This window comes from Oryzias latipes, chromosome 8 (assembly GCF_053564925.1).
Source record: "Oryzias latipes strain Hd-rR chromosome 8, Olatipes_Hd-rR_3.1".
In the NCBI taxonomy this organism is placed as follows: Eukaryota; Metazoa; Chordata; class Actinopteri; order Beloniformes; family Adrianichthyidae; genus Oryzias; species Oryzias latipes.
The window spans coordinates 22,569,590-22,589,455 of NC_136244.1; the positions used below are offsets into that span (position 1 = coordinate 22,569,590).

A 19,866-nucleotide genomic window follows, 5' to 3' on the forward strand; every position below is an offset into this window, starting at 1 on the left:
GTGCTTGTTCCATTGTTTATGGGCGGGTGGACATGTGGGCTTCTCAGTTCTTTTTATATGCATTTAAAAGTGAGTTAAAAAGTGGGTGCATGTGGTCGGCTGCACTGCGTTTGAGTGTGGGCGTCTTCCTTTGAGGAGAGCTGATATTCTCTGTGGTAATTACACATCTGCCCACTGCCTCCTGCCTAACACGGGCTCTGACTGCTGGTGACCCCAGCGCTAATGGGCTATCAGATACAGAGAACACTGACAAGAGAAGGGCAAGGGAAGAAGATGAAAAGAGAAATATACTTGACAATTCACCTCCTCTGAGAACTTTAACCTCGTCTCTGCTCCTATCTGCTTCACTTTTTTTCTGTTTTCTCTGCTTTTGAAAAGGAAGAAGTGGTAATTGCAAGCTGCTTCTTGGCTTTTGGAGAAGTCTGACAGAAACTGCACAAAGTTGTTTAAAGTGTCACGCAGTAATTGTTTTTCCCAAACTTCAGAACTACAGGTAATTCAAAAGGAAATAAGGAGGTGAAAACTCTTTGTGATTCATGTTAGAAAAATCTAAGTAATGATAGCTATTTAAAAAGCAAAGGGCAAGATTTAATTTGCTCCTACATTTTTTACGCTATTCAGAAATTATATAAGGCATAGGCTGAGAAATCTATCTTAGATCTAGTGCCAAGAGGAGGACAAAAAAGGCTCAGAAGTTGAGGGTTGTGAGTCTAAAAACCACAAGGTCAAAACTTTAAACCTGTTTGTCTAAAAATATGTTTATGAGCATTGTAGTATCTGTCTGGGGAGTTAGGAGGTACGACAGGTTTTCCTAGTAGCTTCCAAATATTCAACATTACAAAGACCAATCTGAGAAACTCCATCACAGCAAAGCCATGAAATACCATCATTTAACATCAAGACTATCTTGATCGATGCAAACCAACATTTAAAAAATATTTATAATACAATGCATGTGTTATGGTGGCCCTGAAGGGCAAATCACATCAATAAATCACTCAATGCAGATTCCAAATGAAAAATGAAAACAACAGAAAAACAGCATTACATTTTAGAAATAAAAAAGAAACATTTTGGAAAACCAAAGTAATTTCCACAGATCAAAATGAAATGTTAAAAAACATGAAACAAAATAAGGCTGAATCCGAATTCTTTCCTTCTACTCCTATTGTTCCAATGGTAGGGACATTTGGAGTTTTAGTGATGTGTAAACCAGCTATAGGAAGGGGGAGCCATAACGACTTTGGGCTGGGTATGTATCACCCAACCATTACACTGTCTATGGCCAGAAGCTTGATTTATTTTTCTTTCTTTTTTATTTATTTAACCTATATTTACCCAGGAAATGTCCCATTGAGATTAAGAACCTCTAATTTAAGGGAGTCCTGACTAGGAAGAAACAATATATTACATTTAAAATGAAAATGTCAACATTTAAAACATTAAATAAATAAAAATGACAGGTTATGTATGTAATAACTTATATAATAACTTTAAAATAAAAAAGTGAACAAATGTGATCATCCCATCAGTGATGTCCCATAACTTTTCCAGTTTCATTTTCATTTCTGGAAATTATTTTTCATTCCTTTTCATTTAGTTGAATTTTTTTAGAGTTACATTATGTTTTTTAGTGTCTTGTTGTGATTTCCAAAATGTAAAGTAATTAGGGCCCGAGCACGGAGTGCAAGGACCCTATTGTAATTCGAATGTTTATTATTATTATTATTATTATTCTACCGGAAGAGTCGCCTTTTTGAGGCCTTTAACATACCCCAAAACTCACCAAATTTGGCACACACATCAGGAGTCGCGAAAAATTTCGTATTTTATAGGAGATTGGCATGGGCGCACAAAAACGGCTCGATAGCGCCACCTACAGTGACTTTTGTCCCGACGCCCCGCATACGCTTTAACGTACAAGCTTGATTTTTACAGGGCATGTTCTTCAGATGGAGACTTACAAAAAAGTCTGAAAGGACCCACCTGTCACTCGCACAGGAAGTCTGATATATTGAGGTCAATATGTCATTTTTGCTTCATTTTGGACATTTGCAGGCCTCGCTCTAGAACGAACTCCTCCTAGAGATTTTGGAGTAATGACTTCAAACTTTGGTTGTGTAAACTAGACACATGTCCGATGTTAAATTGCGAAGCTTTTAAGTTTTTATGGATGTTTGTGACCATGGCGGCGCGTCAAAATTGGAGGTCGTTTCGAAAACACGCCATGAAAAGAAAAATGGCCATTACTCAGCCATGCAAAATCCAATCTGATCCAAAATTGATATGCATGATTGTAGTCTGACTCTGAACACATCTGCAGTGAAAAAATCTGGAAAAAGTGTAGCGCCACCTGCTGGCAAGAGGAAATGACATGTTTTACTTGGAGCATCACTACTCCGAGTAGGATGAGCCGACACACCTCAAAATGACGTCCACCTGTTGAAAAGCCATTGAAGTTTACTCTGACAAAAAACCATAACTTTCAATGCGGGGGTGTGGTCGTGACAGAGCGGCAAAGTTGGGCATCTCGCTATGCACACAAAAGTTGCTCTCACGTGCACATTCCTTGTCCAATCTCACTGAAATTCAATGGATATGATGAAGCTTCTATTCTGAACCCATGGATATGACAATCTTGGACGAGCTCTATAGCGCCACCTAGTTATTGCATGGGGCACATTCTGCCCTGTATTTTCTCTTTGCTTTGTCCGATGTGCATGAAATTAAAACTGGAGATACTCAGAAGGGTCTTCTCTCATCATGTAAAGTTTCATGGGTGTACACCTGACGGTGCCTGCGTAACAGGAAGTGGTCGATTATGTGCACCCAAATAATAGAAATTTATTATAAATCAGCCGTTTGTCTCAGGAAGCTGAGATTTCAGAATTAGATGCCTTTAATAACCTCCAGCTTTGATATGTAACACTATAGGGTCTACGAGAAACTTCATCACTTGATTTTTTTAATGAAATTTTGGACTGAACAAAGATTTTTAGCATAAATTATGTTTAGGTTATCAGCACCAAGAATTCAACTTTCATAGGCATTTATGTGCTACTGCTTCCTAAAAAAATTCAGAATTATTGAAGTTACAGGTGAACTTTTATTCAACATTTCATCCAAAAAGGTCCGAAAACGTCTTTTTAGGCAAAACTGCAAACACCTATTTTTTTGCATAACTTATCTTTCAAATATCAGCACAAAAAAATTAAAAACGGTAGGGATCTGTGTTTGCTGCCTTCCATATTTTTTTCAGACTTAAAAGTGTAACAGATGATTTATAAAAAATCCTTTTTCATCCAAAAACCTGTGTTAAATCTGTCTAGACTCCAAACAAACATTTTTTTATGGTAACTTATGTTTCAACAATCGACACCAATTTTCACAGACCTATAGCTAAACATGTCCCATAGCTACCTGAATATTTTCATAGATATAAAATGAACTGGTCATTCTAACATCTGGCATTCTAACATCTAACATCTTACATGTCAAAGCCTCTCTCAGCCTGGCTCTGCTGAAGGAGTCGTGTTACAACCCCGCCCCCTCCTGCTGGGACCCCTGCTATGTAAATTAGCAAGCAGTGAACAGAGAGATGAGAAGTAAGAATGGCCATTACTCAGGCATGCATAATCCAAAGACAGCCAGTTAAACACTGAAAGACATATTTTTTCGGTATGTCTTTCATACATCTTTAGTATTAAAAACTCTCCAAGATGAATGTGCCTGACTCCACCTGCAGGTGGATCACAGACTTCCTGACGGACAGACAGCAGTATGTGAGGCTGGGGAAGCTCGTCTCAGATACTCGGACCACAAGCACCGGATCCCCCCAGGGCTGTGTCCTTTCACCCCTGTTACTCTCCCTGTACACAAACAGCTGCACAGCTGGTCACCTGTCTGTCAAACTCCTGAAGTTTGCTGACGACACCACACTCATCGGCCTCATCTCTGACGGAGATGAGTCGGCCTACAGGAGTGAAATAGCCAGGCTGGTGTCATAGTGCAGCGCTAACAACCTGGAGCTTAATGCTCTGAAGACAGTGGAGATGACAGTGGACTTCAGGAAGGCCCCAGCCCCCCTCCCCCCTGTCATCCTCTGTGACTCCCCGGTGACCTCTGTGGAGTCCTTCTGCTTCCTGGGAACCATCATCAGCCAGGACCTCAAGTGGGAGCAGAACATCAGCTCCATCACTAAGAAGGTCCAGCAGAGGATGTACTTCCTGAGGCAGCTGAAGAAGTTTCACCTCCCTGAAAAGATGCTGGTAGACTTTTACACCGCCATCATCGAATCCACCCTCACGTCCTCCATCACAGTCTGGTTCGCTGCGGCCACGGCCAGAGACAAGGCCAAGCTGCAACGCGTCATCCACTCAGCAGAGAAGGTGATCGGCTGCCACCTCCCGTCTCTCCAGGAGCTGCACATCTCCAGGACCTGGAGGCGGGCAGCCAGGATTGTAGCCAACCCCTCTCATCCAGGACATAATCTCTTTCGGCCCCTCCCTTCTGGCAAGAGGCTCCGGTCCATCAGGACCAGGACCTCGCGCCACAAGAACAGCTTCTTCCCCACTGCAGCCAGCCTGCTGAACAGAACCCCAACTCCCCCAGGTGACCCCCCCCCCCCCACCCACCCACCAAAGGACTGTCGGTGCCACTTACAGGCCCCACCATCCCAGCCCATCTGTGCTCCCACTTTAATTCACCTTACTCTACTGTATATAGTGTGTTGTTGTTGTTAACTTAATTTTTAACTTATTCTTAATTGCACTATACACCAAGTCAAATTCCTCGTTTTGTAAAGTGCGCTCTACTGAACCTGGCAATAAAACTTTTTCTGATTCCTGATTCTGATTCTGATTCTATTAATCATTGTTTTTTATTCATTCAAAATGCAATTAAATCAATATTTTATTTTTTTTCTTTTCCTTTTTCTTTTTTTATCTCTTATATCCTTTTTTATAATCAATGTTTGAACTTCTTTTCCTTTCTATTGTCATGGTTTCAGTTTGTTGTCTTTTTTTTCGCTTTAGTTCTTGTTCTGTCTTGTTTGGTTCTGTTTCCTGTTTTATTTTGAAAGGTTTCCTGTCTTGTCATGTTTCTTGAGTTTTACTTCCTTTGGTCCCCATCTGCCCTAATCGTGTTCACCTGTGTCTTGTCTGCCCTGTCTGTATATAAGTCTTGTCTCTGCCTTCCTCCTGTGCTGGTCCATTAACTTCTGCTCATGTTGATCACGTCTTCTTGTCTGGCGTCCATGTCCCTTGCCATGCAACAGTAAGTTTTTGTTTTTAGTTTTGTCATCCTGCTCTGCAGCGCTTTTTGTTAGTTAAATAAACCCACTTGCCCTGAACCCGTTTGCCTCCCGTCTCTGCGCCTGGGTCCTACCTGCTCTCGAGCCTCCCCCCCACACGACATATATACATCCAATGAAATTAAACTACAAATCAACAAACACAACTGATAACAAATGTCTCTAAAAAATGATGTGTATATTTGCAGAACCTTAAAAACACCAAACAAATAACAAATGCTTCCCAATTAAAGCACAAAAAATGGAACACAAAATGTAAAACCCAAGTTAGAAATTGCAATTTGAAAAAGATACTTTTTTCAGCAGCTTTTCAAAATCAATCACCAATTCTACACTTCTGTGGATGAAACAAAGAACTCCAGAACAATGAAGCCATTTCTCTAAGTCTCTCTCACCTTCAGTTTTAAACAAGGTCTGTGAAAATCCACCATACATTGGTCACATGAACTCAGAGACCTGCTAAAAGTGCACAATTGTAAAAGCTCTTTTATATAGACAACTGTTTGTTTGCTTAGAGCTCTAAATATAAAAAAAAATGCTTTTCTATCACCTAGACACAGATGGAGAACCATATCAACTGGATTAATAACAGGGTGGCATGTTTAGACAACATGAAGCTGTCCATCACATTTTTGACCTAAACATGTAAACACATCCTTGGCTCTGCGGTTAGGAAATGGTATTTGGGAATCTCTTTATACCAGGAGCCAGCCTGGCCATTGGAACATCGCCACAGTGCCCATCCAGACTGGGACAGCAACAGGGTCCACTTCAGAGCCGTGAGCTGCTGTGTTTAACTCCAGCTGTCCCAGCAAGGGAGACAACTGCAGCAACATCCACTGACCAAGCTGACAAGCCCTGGCAGAAAAGATCCCCACAAGAAAAACACTGGCTCAGGCAGGCTGGTCAAAAAAAAATAGTTTTGCCATTGTCTTGCAGCTCGCAGATCAAGTGGTTTAGTTTTCCAGTAATGTCAGTCAAGAATGCAAGTTCAGATTCACAATGTTCATATTCACCATATTCAACAGACATCTCCACCAATAGCACCTTAAAAATCCTGTGCTGTTTAGCTTTGCAGCTGAGGTTGTTTACGATTTTCAGAATAAGAGTCATTATATGTCCAGAGCCAATCACTTCTGCACATAAGGCCTGCTGGTGAATGACGCAGCAGTAATGCAGACATTTTGGAAAGTCTGGGTCAGCTTTACAGTGAGTGATGAAACCTGTTTGTCTATTGATCATAGCAGGAGTCCCATCTGCAGTCACTGCTACCAGCTTTTCTAATTGTACCTTTTTCTGCACAAAAACTCCTTCACCGTGTTATACATTTCAACTCCTCTTGTAGTTGTCTGTTAGGGCAGATGTGTCAGGAGTTCTTCTCTTGTGGAAACCAAAAGCTATGCTGTACTGTTGCCGTCCACAGACTCATCACACTGGACGTTAACCACCTGCACTTTGCAAGATCCCGGTCCAGCTAATTGGCCAAGTTATCAGACATAGCTGACACTCATCTAGACATTGTAGTGGAAATTGAATGAGTTCTATTGTTCTCATCCTTAGGGACAGTGATAGCAATTATCATCATTGCTTGAATTTTTTTCATGCTATATGCAAAAGTCTTTGTCCCTTAAGGCAACAGATTACAGCCCCCCCCCCCCCCCCCCCCCCCCCCCCCCCAGGCTGCTGTCGTATTAACAATAGCTTGGAGCTCCAGAATGGACAAGAAAAAACGACGAGAATGGCTCGAGCAGGGCGTTGCTCACGGGGCGGTCGCTCGTGCCAGGCGGTCGCACGTGCTCGGGCCCGCTAAATGCTACTTGTAGCTTTAATTGGTTTTGCTTCTTTCATTTTCGTTGTGATCTTCAATACGTTTTTACGTCGAGTGATGTAAAAACTATTTGAGTCATGTTGTTAATAATCTAAGAATTGAGTTTTGCATCACTGCTATGCAGTTTTTAAAGGACATCGAAAGTGAAACAGCTCCTCCTGATCTCTCCTGAAGATCCATGAGGAGAAAAGGAATCAGCCACCTCCAATCACAAAGGTCCTAAACTTTTTGGTTTAAGAAGGAGATTGATTTGCAGTTGCTTGGATGACATCAGTGATATTTTTTCTGGTCCTTTTGAAACCCAGAACTTTTTTTCTTTAAAATTATGTTTTGGGTGCAAAAAAAGACTTCAATGCTCCCCCAGCCTTCCTTTTTTTTCTGTTTACTCGTCAGCTGAAACTGTCATCCGGGCACAGTTCCTCCGGGATTGTCCCCCCCCCTCTCTCTCTCTGCCTCATCGAAACAGGTTTAGTTTAAGCAGTTCTCGCCTCGGGCTGGCTTTGGAAAGAGTAGCAGCAACTTTCAGAGCTTAAGCTGAGTGTCACCACTAAGGCCTTTGAACAGCAGTTGAAAGAAAGTTGTCATTCTCCCTTAAAGACAAAAAAATAAAACTGTTTTTGTCATAAGTAGTGTCATCTAGAGTCTCTGAACACCCAAAAAAGAACTAAAATTCAAACTTGTTCTGAGAAAAGTGACTCAATACTTGGGTTGTCAATTGTTTAGGCTGGAGTTTGGTGTTTTAGAGAGCGGCAGAGTAGCTGCATGAGCCAAGAGCAGGTAATGTCATTTCTGGCAATGCATTCACTCGCTTCTCCAGCCAGATCCCACTGCACTTTCTCCAGATCTTCCACGTCCTGCGAGCGTCGAGGGAAGAGGGGAGTGTTGATTTTATGTCTGCTTAGGGTTGCGGTTGGAGATCACTCAATGCCCATTAAAGATTAATCAAGTGGAAAGTGTTGAGGATCAGAAAGCTCACTGAACTCAGCATGTTATCATAGGCCCTCCTGCTCCGCTGCACTGAGAATGTGGAGCTTAAAAGGCATAAAGTCGGCATGTCGAAAGGTTCAGCATAAGGAGGAGCGAATGCAGACTAGCAAAGTTGTGTTCATCTAGAAATAAAGAAGGAAAACAGTTTAAAGTCCCACTCCAATCCTCTTTTGATCTATTTTAAAAGCATTTCCAGTGGACTACTGATTACGATGATGCAGTTTTTAGCCAAATTAAAAAAAACTTGTGTCATTTTCGTGAACATAGTTTCTGCACAGGAGCAAGGGTTTATTAGAAATTTCCCTCTGAGTTGTGGAGGGGCGTGTTGACACAGAGTTTGTCTGCACCTTTCCCATCTTCCACCAGTTTACGTGCTCTCCCGCTATCTTACAGCCCTTCCCATCCTCAACCTAACATTTTGTTGCACCAAAGATGCAGAGCAATATTGGAGCTGGTTTTAAGCCAGATGCCAGTTCGGATGAGGAAAACAAAGACATACATGGATCTATTTGTCTACTAGTGGATGCATCAGAAAGTAGCAGAGAGCTTGTGGCTTGCCATAGTAACTTCTCAAACTCTTTCTAAAAGCATTTTTTCGTCTGCTTAAATTTTAAGCTTAATTTTTCTTTATATATGTCCTCCATCAAGAGAAAAATGCCTCAAGATAACGAGAAACACCCAAAACATGATTTTCATCTGACCCTAAATTGCCCCCTTGAAACTGAAAAGTGTTGTAATTTTTATCTGTTTGTATACAACTCTGCTATTTCTTGACCTGGAAAATTAATGTGATTTTTCCGATCAAAAATACTGTAACTTAAACTCTGAAATGCAGCCGAGATCCAAATTTAAAATAGAATAAAAGTTTTACTTAATTATTGTAAGACCATACAGTTTCTGGCAGGTTTTAATGCAGGAAAACAGTCTGCGAGAGACTAGTGTTATGTTCCGGAAGCAAACAGAACGTAGATGAAAAATACATTGTTAGAAGGGCTGGTAAGATTTGGAGGAAACAGACAACACTGCTGATTTCTCTTCACAGAGAACAGAGCGAGACTCACACAAGCTCAGAATGACAAGTAATCTCCAGAAAGTCAGATGCAACAAGAAAAACCGCAGCAGAATATGTAATTAGCACCAAGGAGGTCATCAAAAGAAGAAAGAACAACACGATTTGTGCGGATCGCTCCTTAAAAGGACTCCATCTTAACAAAGAACACAAGGGAATTGGTTTTATGCAGAATATGAGCCAGATGAGAGGAGAAAAAGCATGAAAAATTAGGGTGCTGCTGGGAGAACTTTAGGGAAACAGAGCTTGTTATCATTGGGACATGTAGGAGCGTTTACCCCTTTCAGGGGCTGTTACTCTGGTCAAAGATACAGGGAATCTTTCTCAGGCACTCTGCCCATATTGGGAAGTGGGAGAGTGCATTAATACTTCAGGCACTGTACAAAAAAAACCCTAGACTGGCTGACTACCAAAGGGGCCCACGAGCATTGTCAATCACTAATGGCCCTTGGATATGTTATCACTGAGCTACATTGACATTCTGACTGCTTGACAGCTCTGGTTTCTTTATGAGTCAATTAAACCAGCGGCACATGCAGTGCAGAAACAAACCTCAGTGACCATCGCTATGAGGTGACCCACTGATGTGACTTTATCTGTCTTTGAATCAGCTAGAGTCTACATAATTTCATAAAATTCAGATCAAACATTTTACTATAAATTTAAGCAAAGAAATCTGACTTCAGTTGGAAGAGGAGGTCAACCTTGTTCTCACTGTTCCTATAGAGACCAGACCCAGACAAAGAACCGGATATAATCAGACTATAATCATCAACGAGTGACTTCTGGGCTGCAGCAATGAATACTGGGAGCATTCACTTCAATGCAAATCTCTCCGCATTCGAGAAATTTAAGCCCATACGGGAAGGCACCAGACTCGCCTCCAACAGCAATCAATAATGTTGTTGCAAGCGGGCAGACAACAGCATGCAGATCTTGCCAACAATTAAAAGGGAGACATTTATTTCTGTGACGACAGATGACAAGAAGACAAATTTAAGAAAATGTGGATTGAAAAGAAGTGAAGGCAGTGGAAAAACTGAAGGGTGCTAATGTCTCCACAAATTAAAAAAAATGACACTACTAGACTCAATAATAAAATATGTTTTCCTTCTATTATCCATTATCAGCATTGTTACGTGTACCTAGTTTTAATATGAACTGAAAGTGAGATGCAATTAAAGGATTGACAACATCAAAAATAACATTCCTCCCAGGCTCCAGAAACAAGTTTATTTCTTAGATTTTCTTCATCACTCTTTCTTTCTGATGTGGAGATGTGGCCAGGAAAAACCTCTACAAAAAAGTCATTTAAAGGACCCATATCACATGTGTCAAACTCAAGGCCTGCCATGTCATTTTATGTGGCCCGCAAAAGCATAAAAGTTTTAAATTTCTTAAGATAAAAAATAAAAATGATTGTGTATTTAATCACATCTAGGGGGAATTGGACTTAAAATATCTATTGGGCAACTATACATTAGGTTTTAAACACTGTCCAAATAACCTAACCTGACAGAATCAAATTTAAAAGGACTTATGCTAGAGTAACAAGAAAACATATGTTTTCTATGCAACTGTAATTGTCACTTTAAAAATTTAGAGTAAATAAATAATTAGTTATTTAACATTAAGGATTAGTTACGTTTATTTTTCATTACATTTAGTTACATGTATAAGTTATATCTGGCCCTTAGAGGCCATCACAATGCTGATGTGACCCTCGGTGAAATAAGTTTGACACCCCTGGCCTATATCATGAAAAATCAACTTTTTGAGCTGTTAAGTGCATTATAATGTTCATTCCTCACTATAAACAACCCCAAAGCTGTATTTTTATTGGTTCGTTCATTTCTGAGAATTCTTCTAAAAACTGCTCTCTGATCGCCAGCCCCTCCCAATCCACGAGAACGAGCAGGTTCTCACATTGTGACGTAGATAGGTGAGGAATGGCTCCTGCTACCAGCACCGCCCCCAGGCTAACACACACACCCAGTTTCTCTAGTCATTGTTTCTACTAAAGCATGGGACTGCAACCTGAGGCTCCACAGCATTGTGGCTCTTTGGCTTTGAAAAAAAATCTAATTATTTGCAAAAATTATGGGTTTTTAGTTTTGGTTAATTTCTTTTAGTTATTTAAGTATAGTTCATTTATGAATAGATTTTTAACATGAGTAAAATGAAGGTAAAAGTGTTAATTTACTGTTCTTCCATCCGTAATGATAAACAATGTCATGTTTGAATTGATTTTGTTTCATTTTTTTGAAGATCTAATTTGACACAGCAGGATTTTATTAAAAAAAGATGATAGATGTGGTGCTGGTAAAAGTAAAAGAAGTTAAAGTTGCTATTTGTAGATAAATATAACCGTTATAATAGTATTATGCATATTTCAAGGCTACTTGTTATAAGTGAATAGCTGAACAGATACAAAACCATAATGTATTTTTCTAAACACAAAGTGGGACTTTGGGTCCCTCGATGGGTTTTGGGTCATAAGAAACTCAAATGCTCTAAACGATTCTCATAATCCTTCTCATTGAAGTGCCCTAACACAACTCTAATTGGACGAGATGTAAATTAAAACAAGTAAAAATTAAAACATAACATAAACAACAGCAGAATTAGAGTTTCAGAACTCCAGATTTTTGCATTCATCACTTTCTTCCAGGATCAAAGGCACGAGTACACAAAGATCGCACAGCCTGCAAGGTGGGAAAAAGCACAAAACCTTCTCCCAAGCTGCTACAAGCATGCAGAAGAAGCCTTTGCATGTTAGTCAGTGAGAAACTGTAGAATTTGGAAGTTTTTAATAGAGAAAATTATGCAATTACAGCTAAATAAATCTAAAAGTGTATAATTTCTTTCACCAAGGGATGAAACTGTTTAAGGTTCACCTTAAAACAGTGTAATAGCGGGAAGAAAAAAGCACTGAATGTGTGCACAAACAATTAATTTTCATTTGAAGTCCTTCAGCACCAGAGGGAAAACTCAAATTTCTTTCTTTCTTTTTTTTTCAGAGCCTCCCTTCCTCCGTTTCCTAAAGGTCAGAGCTGTCGCAGCTTGCAAGAGACAATTGCAGTAAATTCATGAGTCAAGCTTCAAAGTTTAACTGTATGCCAAGCATGTCACACATTTGATAAGTCCACCCAAACAGGGATTCATTTGCAGAAAGTCCTAGGTGTCTGCAAATTGTGGTGAGTGACCCTTAGGATGCTGAACTGGTGGTCTGAAAACAGATCTGGACAGGAGGAGGTAAAACAGATGATGGGGGGGGGGTAAGAAAAATAAATCTGTTTCTAAATGAGGAATGATGGGAGACAGGTTATTTTCCACAGATGAAAGCCCTTTTCATCTGAGTGTGAGCCAATTATTTTTTCTTGTTGAGAGAAAGTAGGAACATCTGTGTTTGCTGTGAATCAGTGAATAATGGAGCTTCACATGAACGTGTGCACACACAGGAGCGCCCGGGCAAACAAACACACATTCGCCCTGCAGGCAGGGTGACGTCGCCGACAGGTAGGCGGCTCCCTGCTGGAGATTACAGACGATTATTGCCAAAGGGCGGTTTAGAATTTTAAAGATGGACAGAAGCAAAGGATTCCCACCATCATCATTAGCCTCTCAAAGAGGCTAAATTGAGCCTCTAAGGCCCAGAGGACCTAGACCTCTGAGTGACAGCCTTGAGAAGATTTACTCTCCGGGTCACTGTTGAGGTTCAAGGAAAAACAACATTCTTTCTGACTCATCATGTGACTCAAAAATACTTCATCGTCTTTACCAGAAGCCAGTTTCAGGTTTGTGAACATTCGAACAGAATTCCTTGCGGGGGAATGAGAGCTCCTGTTCTGGGAGTGCTCAGTCATGTCAGCGGTCATACAGCTGGCTGGCAGGAGCCTGATAAAGCCTGAAATTGCTTTGACAAGCTGAGTCTCAGGGTAGCTCAGAGCAGTGAAGGCATCCACACTGACAAAAGTGTGTTAGAGCGAGAGTGCAGCATGGTCGCTTCATCTCCTACCCACAAAAAACCAGCAGGTTTCAAATTTGATCCTGTGGCACAGTTTCTGAAATGTTCCATTGAAACCAAGTGGATGGAATCCGGATGGAACATTTACTGAATTGGTTTTTCTCAGCTGTGTAAACTCAGGAGAGCATCAGTCATCTCATTAGGTTTAAATCAAATTAGCAAAAGAAGTCAAACTAAGCAGCAAACTTGTTTCCAAAATGTGGCAAACTCTCAAGGCTCAAATTGCCATGTCAAATATTTGACCTGACCTGAGCCAGCATCCATCTAAATCTTATGAAAACACTTAAACAGTTAGAGCAATTACAGGTCCCTGCAGGCCCATCCTGTGTGAATTATCCATGCCTTCCTGCCCCTTGGAGTGGCCTGACCCTGGGCCGGGGCATGAGAAGAGTCTGCCACACACAGTGACCTGCTCTGAGAGGAATGCAAACACAAGACAGACACAGCAGGCACCACATTTGCCAAAAGAAGATACCTCAAACTAAAAAAGAGGCAGAAAACATCAAATGTTTCTGGATTGTAGCATTTTTCTGAACAGCTGAAAAGGTTGGGGAGAAGAGTGCAGTCCTCAGGTCAGCAGCCGGGGACGGGCACAGAGGCAGGGCTGAGAGGGAGATTGATTTTGTGTCAGCAGCCTCCTAGAGAAGGCGCCTGCAGAGATATGAAATGATCTAACCTGATGTGTCCCACATGTTAAGCTCGATCCGGTGCTTGTCTATCTCAAAGCTGGCTGTGTAGTTTTCAAACACGGTGGGCAGGTAGCTCTGAAAAAGAGAAATTAGTTTCAGTTTTTCATGAGAAGATTGAGGGATGCAATTTCTAAAAGACAACACCAAAGAAAAAGTGGTTAATTACATATAAAAACACATTTAGCACAAATAATGTAAGCTTTTTAAGTAACTTTCGTGAAGGGGCAAACAATTCTACGCATTTTTAGAAGAAATTTGCGAGGTTTCTCCCCTTTACTCCTCTTGAAGCTCTCTGTCAGTCAGGTGGATGTTCTGAATGACACCTGCAGTTCTCTCATTTACAGATTTCCATGTCATCAATTTAGAAATGTACAAGGTTTGGCTGATTTTATACCTCTGGAAAGCAATCCTTAGCAAAAACATGCAAGAGCGCCGTTTTCCCACATTGCGTGTCTCCCACCACCACGATCTTACAGCGGCTGCCCAGACTATCCATAGTTAGTCCGTCAGATCGGAAATCTTGACACAGGAAAGGTTTGCTTCCAGCATCTGATAAGACACTTAGAAAAAGCGAACAATATGGAGAAAAAATGCCCCAAAAATAAAACAAAACAAAACAAGGGGCGTGCGCAGAGCCGGCGCGCTTTGTCCACCTCTTCCAACGCGTCGCGCATGCAGCTCTGTGTGGCTCCCTCTTACACGAGTAAACTGATCTGTCACCGAAACTGCGCACAGAACGCGCACAACCTGCACTGGAACTCTAACTCTCTGAAGAGTGGCCACGCCTTCCTAATATTCGGGATGAAGACATACCAGTCTGCGCTAATGGGAACCAATGTCTGTGGGGCAAATTAAAGTCACCTCGTCTTAAGCTCTGGTTGTTATTCTAATATAAAAAAGACATAAAAATGAATTTGGAAAAATTGATCTGAAGTCTAAAATCTATGTAAATCATTGAATCCCTTACAAAACCAGTTTACGCACGCCTGCATGCGCTATCATAAATCACCACTACGCTCTTTAAGTTACGCATTTGTTTTTGGAAAAAACTGAATCGTTTCCCTCTTTAACCAACTGCTGTGAGCATATGTGATTATGTTTGAGGTTGAACTTAAAGGGACACTTTACAGAGATGTTTCTGTAAAGTCAAATATTTAAGTTTTGATTTAAACAAACAATGCAACTGATAAATGTTTTCCATAATAGGTCTGCAGGGGGTTGTCTCATAATAAACAGATAATAAAACTCGCGTTGGATTATTCCTTGACTTAAGTGTGACCTTTAAAGAGCAAACAAATGCAGTGTTCCTGAGGAGAAGGCTCCATCAAATGAAGTAGTTAGATTGTGCAGGGCTATTTTAAGGGGTTTTTAACTTTTTTTATTTTACAGTCATCATGACTTCAAAGTCATTCAGAAAGGAATGGATGGTCATTATTATTAGCAGTGTTATTTTCTGAATGAGACAGCAGGCTGACGCGCTACCACGTGCCGTGACAGCTCACCACTGAGTCACGTGCTTCTCACTGAGGACCAGCACTGCCCCCTTCTGGACACAAAGAGCATGTTTTTGAATTACTGTGTGTTTTCTGTTTCCAAACTTTAAAATACACAGAAATTAATAATTCTTCTGTTTTTTTCCAATTGATTTTAATTAATGACACTAACCAACATTCTTTTTGTTGTTCTTCTGATTATTTATGAAAAGTTTTTGTTGCAATTCCTTCCTTTTTTCAGCATAAGTCTGTATTTCTTTAGCATAAGATTGTATTCTAATGGAAAAAAGTATTCTTGAAAAATAACAAAAAAAGAGCTGTGTGAAGTAGCTAAAAGCAATAAATCCCAGATAACAGAGTTAAAAACAGCACATCAAGATATAGAGTTCATAATTTGGTTCTTAAAATTTGGACTTAATGTGTCCCTTTTATTTAATTGAGCACCAGTTCTTTCAGACATTTCTGTCCAGGTCTGATGATATGAAAAGAAAATAATTTTAATTTATAGTTTATGTTAACATCAGAAAAGCCTAAATTTATGTGTTGATGTTTTTTTCTTATTATTATTAAAAAAGGGAAATCTAACATGTTGATTTCAATCATTCTGAGAACCAAAATTGACTTTGTTGCTTTGTATGAATACCTTGTAATTACTTGATTTTTAACTTTTATTTAGTCCCTGTGACAGAGCACAAGTCTGTCACGATTTGAGGTAAATAAAGTGTATTTGCTTCTGACAGCATCAGTGGGTGCACACACTGTAAACTTCCAACAGTTCTTGCAATTCACTTTATTTATTTTCTGTTTTTGGTTGTTTTCTATGTCTTATTTGTTTACTTCCTGATTTCATAGGAGTACTTCCTGTATCCTGAATGTCCAGTGGACCCACCTATTGTTTTGGTTTCCTTTGACAGGCCTGTTTTAAATTCAAAATGATTTCTTTTTATTTTGCATTTTTGTTTAAAGAATGTTGTTAAAGTTTGGACTTCTTTGTCTAATTATTGCTTTGGTAATTAGGAAAATGCATGTAATTGTTCTTTTGTTTTTAGGAAATGTTTGATTTTGATTGTTAATTGTGTTTGTTTGGTAAGGGGTGGAGCCAACCACCTATAAAATAGGACCTCTTTTCAAGATGGAGGCTCTCTGGTGATCTGTGGCTGCCATGCTGCTCCACTGTAGGCTGCAGCCCTGCCACATTATTTTCCATGGGTGCATTTTTCCCCACATTCTGCCTTACAACTACATAAAGATTGAGAGCACCTTGACTCTTTGTGTGGACAGTAGTTAGTAATTCTGACAGTCCCACATTCACATTTTTAATAATAAAAACCTAGTTTAGAACCTTTATTTCAAAATTAGTCATGTTTCTCTCTCCAAGTGAGAACTGTGTCTACCAAAATCAAAGTCATCAGGTTAGCTGACTTTGTATTTCAGGGCTAGTGTTTGTTCATTTTTTGACTTCAATGTTTGGAATTTAAAATAAATATAATCTCTGAATGATACCAAAACTTTTGACTCCAACATCCTGGAATTTGTTTTTTATTCAAAATCTTTAATTTTCTTTTGTGCTTTGCATTTAGGATTTTTTATTTTTTTACATTTCTTACATGTGTTCTGTGGTGCACTGTAACATTGTTTTAAGGGCAGTCTTGTAAAAGAGATTACATCTCTTTAAAGATTTGTATTGAAATATGAAAACTTGTTTGTGTTTCATATTTGGCAGAGAAAAAAAAGCACTTTGAACTGAGTATCTTTCCAAAAAAAAACATACAGTTTGAGTTTTTAAATGTTCTTTTTACAGAAGATTTCATCATCTAGTGGTTTAATGAGTTGTGGGAAAATTGCCTGTCCAGTATTTTTCAGAGGCAAATCCTGGATTAAGTCGAATAAGTAAAAGAGTCCGAGCAGAGATCCCATCTCAAAGTTTTTCCCAGAAGACATTGAGGCAATTCTGAGTTGGCCCATTATAAAATCCCTCTAAGAAGGAAACAGCATACATTTTCTCCAGTATGACATCAGAGCCGAATATTATTATTCAAAACTTAAAAAAACACAATAACATTTAAAATAAAGACATGAACATCAAGAAAAGAAACAATTATTAAACTTGGTTACCAAATATGCAAATGAAAACACCCTTTATCTATCAGAATACAGAAATGTAAATGCTGCATTTGCATGGTGCATGGTGAGTGACTTAACACAACACATATCATTGTTGTGACACTTGTGGTTCATCGCCAGTTTAAACCGTTTGTAAGACTAGTAACGAGCCTTTTGCATGTTCATCTAAAGTTTGAGGAGAAATCTATTTTTCATGATTTTTCCTGCATCCATCAGGCTGAAATATAGCACTGCAAAAACTAATTCTTAAGAAAGTAAAAATATGTTTGTTTGTAGAAAAAAAAAGTCTTATTTTCTGTCTTGCAAGAAAAATATTCTTGTCAAGAAAGCTTTTCATTAGGAAAATAATCATAGTTTGAGAAAACATGTCTTATCTGCCATTGAGGTAAGAATCTTTTGACCAATTTTAAGGGGCCTGTTGATGTCATTCAGCTGCTCATTTTTGCAGCTTCTACCACAAATCATTTGCCTCTATCCAGCCATAGCCTCAGTATTTTTTCTTATTCGCAACATTTGTGAACTTTTTGAATTGAACTTCTTCTAGACTTCTTTCCAGGAAGCTCCAACTTCAGCATCCTTTTATCAACTTCATTCATCTCAATTTGTCCAAACCCTCTCTATCTGCTTCCCTTAAATGTATCTCCATCTAACATGATATGTTCCTCTGATGGATTCAATCCTGACCTAACCATCCTCATCACTCAAGGAGAACCTCAACACCTTCATCGCTGCTGTCTTTCTCATAGTCTCGAACATAGCTGCTCTCACCACAGTCTTCTTCACTTTTTCTTTCATTCTCGTTAACACTCTTTTGTCTCACATCACACCTGAAACCTTCCTCCACCCATTCCAACCTGCTTACGCATGCCTCTTCACTTCACTCATGCTCTCTGTTATTCTGGACTGTAGATTCTAAATCTTAGAGTCCAGGAAGCAGAGGTGAACAACTCCAAGTCCTCCACTATAGATCACAGTGTCATCTGCAAACATCAAGGTCCACAGAGATTCCTGTTTATCTTTGTCTGTCACTCTGTCCAACAACACAGCAGACAAGAAGAAACTCAAAACCATTCAGAAACTTTACTGTCACCTCTTCTTAACACTTCTCTCTTTCCTCATTTCATTATTAGGACCTACTACTTTTCCACTCCTCCTTCTTATCAATTCCTTCCTCACTACCTGCTACTTCCTTCTCCACATCAGCCCCCTCTCCTGTTGTGTTCTCTAACATTTTCCTCACGTATCGGTTGCCCTTCCATCTTTCCATCACACTTGTGGAACCTGTTAACACATCTCCATCCCTGTCTTTGATCAACATAACCTGCAAAGTACGCACTTCCTTTCATTTCTTCTGCTCTGCTTTGCCAACCTGTATAGATCCACATCTTTGCCTTTTTGTCGATTAGCCTTTTCATTGGTATTTTTGAACTCCACACTACTTTCAGCTGATGAGATTATGGCATCAGATTATGTTCCAGCCCTGCTTTAATGCAGAGTTTTGAAAATCATCAATTAAAAGTTAAAATACTTGTAGGAATAACTATGAAAGGTCTGATGAACCCCTAGTGCACATAAATAGTTAAATTGTTATACTATGTCATGTTCAATAGTAAGCAATATTTTTACAATTTAAAACATGTGCAATGTTTTAGCTTGGAACGAGTGTAGGAAAAAGCGTTACCGCAGGTCATTTATTCCCACGGTCATCAAACTGTGCAACTCCTCTGCATGACTAGATGATCAAAACTTATATTATATATTACCAAAAGTATTTGTTCTCCCATCCAAATGATCAGAATCAGGTGTCATACTCACTTGGCCTGGCCAAGCTTTGCCACGTGTATAAAATAAATCACACAAGGATGCTTTTTACAAACATTTGTGAAAGAATGGGCCGCTCTTAGGAATTCCAGTGTGGAACTGTCATAGGATGCCACCTTTGCAACAAATCCAGTGGGGAAATGTCCTCACTCCTAAATATTCCTCAATCAACTGCCAGCTCTATCAGAATAAAATGGAAGAGTTTGGGAACAACAGCAACTCAGACAAGAAGTGGTAGGCCACGTAAACTGACGGAGAGGGGTCAATGGATGCTGTAGCGCATACTACATGCTACATGCATGCAACAGAGCTCCAAACTTCATGCCCAAGGAAAGTACGCAGAGAGTGTCATGGAATGGGTTTTCATGACCAAGCAGCTGCATCCAAGCCACACATCACTAAGTGCAATGCAAAACATTGGATGCAGTGGCGTAAAGCACGCCACCACTGAACTCTAGAGCAGTGGAGACACCTTCTCTGGAGTGATGAATCATGCTTTTCCATCTGGCAATCTAAT

At 39.8% G+C, this 19,866-nt stretch overlaps 1 protein-coding gene across 1 annotated transcript in view; it reads right to left on the reverse strand.

The window, feature by feature from the left end:
* rnd2 (Rho family GTPase 2) overlaps positions 1–14,688 on the reverse strand; it is a 34,542-nt gene extending 19,854 nt beyond the window's left edge. The window contains exons 1-2 of the mRNA XM_004071273.5: positions 14,306–14,688; positions 13,899–13,986 (exon numbers count right to left, since the gene is read on the reverse strand). Of these exons, the coding sequence (XP_004071321.1) occupies positions 13,899–13,986; positions 14,306–14,407 (190 nt within the window). The 5' untranslated portion in view covers positions 14,408–14,688. The remainder of the gene's footprint in view (positions 1–13,898; positions 13,987–14,305) is intronic.
* Between the last annotated feature and the right edge of the window lie 5,178 nt (positions 14,689–19,866).